The 3,939-nt window shown below is 38.0% G+C and overlaps 1 protein-coding gene across 3 annotated transcripts in view; it reads left to right on the forward strand.

Annotated features, from left to right (window-relative positions):
- Positions 1 to 3,939, forward strand: part of LOC106879221 (tetraspanin-18) — a 135,685-nt gene that overhangs the window by 117,283 nt on the left and 14,463 nt on the right. For all 3 annotated transcript variants that reach the window (XM_014928700.2, XM_014928701.2, XM_014928699.2), the window contains exon 6: positions 713 to 880. In XM_014928700.2, coding sequence (XP_014784186.1) covers positions 713 to 880 — 168 coding nt within the window. The remainder of the gene's footprint in view (positions 1 to 712; positions 881 to 3,939) is intronic.

Raw genomic sequence — 3,939 nt, forward strand, 5'->3', positions numbered from 1 at the left:
ACACACACACACACACACACACACACACACACACACACACACACACACACACACATATCGTGCCTATTATAGATATAGATGTTTTCTTTCGCTGAAGTAGTCGTATTTAGTACACTATACTTAAACTTGTATTTATCTCTATACATTTCATGATAATCATCATCTGGTCGGGTGTCTTGCAAAAGTAACTCTTCCACGTCATACGCCCTAATCAAGCGATGTCACATGAACTTCTGTTGGGTTTTAACCACATTGGTCTTTCGCTAGCTGAAATATTTCATCTTCGCACGCCATGACTACAGATAATAGAAGTAGTTCGTTGCTAACTGAACTGGTTGATCCTGGCTATTGACAAATTGTCTGCTCATCCATATTCATTAAGTTCATTTGCCGAAATAATTCACATCCATCATGCTGCATCACTTGATTCCAACTCGGGTGGTTACATGCTATTAACTCATAGCTAGGGCTCTGACAGTAGTTACTATTATTCCGATTTAGAGTAGATATGGTAGACAATAATGGCTAGGAGGTGGTTCCACACCCCTCAAAACTCAAACTCCTGAATCAGGGCTCCCACGACCGAAGGCAGAATAAAGTCATATCTAGGATACTCAAAATAACTCACAAACTTAAAACATATCCATCTATACATTTTGTTTGTAGTACGCAATACTTAAATATATATTTATTTATATGTATTCCTTTGTAGTTTGAATGCTGTGGTGTTAATAATTACACTGATTTTGAAAGAGCCAATCTCTGGACAAAGAATTACAATGGAACAACCACAATAATACCACTGTCTTGTTGCCGAGATCGGAGAATTACAACAGACTGTCTGACTTCGCCAAACGGGAAGAATTCTTATATCGAGAAGGTATACAAACCTTTAATGCATATTTTATTAATTGTATAGTTAATGCAGATATTGCTATGTGAATAAGCAGTTTGCTTCAACTAGCCACGGATTCGATCCAGGTTAGGTGTGTGTGGTAACTTGGGGAAGCATCGCTTGCAGTATCCTTAGATTGATTACTGCTCTCTGAATTAAAATTGGTAGATAGAAACTCTGTGTAAGTGTGTGTGTGTGTTTGTATGTGTGTGCATGTGTGTGTGTGAGAGAGAGAGATAGGGAGAGATACGTAAATGGGTGAGATGTAATGGATGGATGGATGGATGGATGGATTAAGGGATAGATGGATGTTAGGATGGGTCTCGGCATTAAAACAAAAGACCAAATTAACCTTTATCGAACATACGAGAGGTGCTGAAAAGTTCTTGGCTTTAAGGGCGTCGCGAAAGTCCTGGCTGGAGGCCCAACCTTCCGAGGTCTTTTATAGGGCTTAGAAAAACTGAAGGACTACTGCAATAAGTATGTGAATCGGAAGGAAATATGTTGAATAAAATCATGTTTAACTGATCCTCCTGCATTTTCTTTTACCCAGGAACTTTTCAGCACCCTCTCGTATATTCTAAGAGTATTACATAAGATCAAGTAAAAAGAAATGAGGGTACATCTCGCAGAACTAAGTGACAAGGTTCTGTGAGGAATTTGGGTTAATTCTGGCGTGGCTTCAAATCGGCTATTTATATAACCATCGGTGACATCTTCAGAACCTTCGAATTGCAAATTAGCGAGAAGCTTACATATACTACGTTTACCACCTTGATCCATGTCTGGTAAACATTTACGTGATGTTCTGTTCTCCTAATGGGTTAGCCATATTTTTTATAGCTATCTGAATAGACTGTGGTTCATAACTGGAAAATCTAAGTGAGATGGTTTGAATGTATACTACACACACATATACACATAAATGTTTCCTATGTTTCCTATGTTTGTGAGCATACTGGTGTAAATCGGTCAGCTGAGTTGCGTCCTTTACGTCAAAAGATGATTAATATAGTAGCGAAGTCGATTCAGTCGACCTCAGTCGAGCAGTGCAACAGCTTGGCCGCAGACATTTGACTGAAACCAATAAAAAAAGTTTTTAAATGGCTGAAAACTATGTTCGTGTGCGTGCATGCGTGTGCATGCATATGTAAGTTTAGTTAATTTATTCAGCTCCAGCGAAATGCTATAGCATATTGTGTTGGCCCACCCTCCGTTCGAAAAGTTCAAAAAAAATAATAAAATCTAACAGAACCTGAACCTAGGACTAAAACTGAATCCAATGACGGTTAACACTTGAACTCAGATATTTGACAACAAAGCAGGTAACACAAGCATAATTATGAACTCAGTTCTAAAATTGTACTTTCTTGTGTTGTCGCTACTGTTGGTTTGTTGTTGTTGTGTCCTGGTTGAACAGACTCATTGAACAGACTCACAATTAAAGGCATTTCAGCTATGACTAGCACATTTTTACTGGTTTTCCTTTTATATATATATATATATATATATATATATATATCAAGAACTATATGAGCCAATATATCTTTCCTTCTTTGAAGAAAGGGTTTGAGGGATGTTGTTCTTCTTTTTCTAGCGTAACAAGCAACTGTATACAAGCTTCTACGTTGTGAGAATGAAGGGTGAAAGCCTGCTTATATTTAATATACAGTATATACAAACTGTCAGCAGAAACATATCGAATATCATATAACTGTCAGTATGATTAACTTACTGCTGAGAAGTAATGCATTAAGAGGGAAATTAAGACACAAAAGAAAACTGTCAGCTGACATTTTTATTTTGTGTCTGTTAACGAAGTTGACAAATAGTAAACTAGCTATCAAACTAAGATCATTCATCAATCTCAGCTTGAAGCAAATAACTTTTGTATACGCAGTCTATCCAAAACGAAAACGAATTTAAAAGAAAAAAAAAGTTATTGTTTCATGCACAATTTATTCGAAATAATTTCAACTTCTGTTGATACATCGTTTCTTACGTCTCCCAACGTTTTGAGCGTTTCCTATAAGACAGTTAAAGGTAATGCCATTTTACCCAATCGAATTTTCCTTGAATTCTTCTCTCGTCTGAAACTGGCGATCTTTGGTGGGTAAACTTCAATTCAGAGAAACCTGCGAGAACCAAACCAGGAAAGTTTGGCAGCTGAAAGATGAAAGTTGTCTCGTTCTTTGGCAAACAGTCATAGGTAAAGTGTGGTGAATGAGCGGCTGAGTATCCTTGTCTCAGACATCTTCTTTCGTACTGTGTCTTTCAAACACACCGGGACATCCAGATAAAACTCTTATCAACCATCAGAGGGCGTAGGTGAAGCTTATGAGCAACCTCCTTCCAATCAAAAATGACGATCAACATCACTATCACATTTGAGCGAGTAAAACATGCTTTCATGGTTTAGGTGTTTCTTTTTTGAACGATGTGCCAATATCCAACCTGATGGGACGACTAACACCCCCATGCCATCTCACACACATACACACATACACTTTTTTCGATATTGTAACTGTTATCCACACTTTGTCACTTGCTTTGACACTTTTCAGGAAGTTTTCATCAGCATTTGAATTATCAAATACCCCCGAATCTTATAATAATTCTGCTAGTCATTCCGTTACTTAGCCCGTCGTGGTTAGAGAAAAAGGGGGAGAGAGGAGCGACCATGGTGTGAGGCTGAAGGAATGTAAATGTCGCGCTTTCACGTGATTAGCTCAAGAGAAAGGGAGAAGAAAGAAAAAGAAGAGAAAAAGATAAGTTGGAGAGTGAGACAGAAAGAGGGAGAAAGAAAAGGCAGACAGAGAAAATGACGGAAAGAAAAAAAAGAGATAGAAGTGTCCATAACGTGAGGTAGGGGGAACGTAATATTTATTTCATGGTTTAAAAAGTTAGTTGAAAGTAGGGATGATGTAGGGGAGGTGAGTTAAAAATATAATTTTAGCAGAGAGATGGTGTTCTGATGGTGAGGTTTAAGAAAGGTACAGAGAGAGAGAGAGAGAGAGAGAGAGAGAGAGAGAGAGAGAGAGAGA

Source organism: Octopus bimaculoides, chromosome 3 (assembly GCF_001194135.2).
Source record: "Octopus bimaculoides isolate UCB-OBI-ISO-001 chromosome 3, ASM119413v2, whole genome shotgun sequence".
Lineage (NCBI taxonomy): Eukaryota > Metazoa > Mollusca > Cephalopoda > Octopoda > Octopodidae > Octopus > Octopus bimaculoides.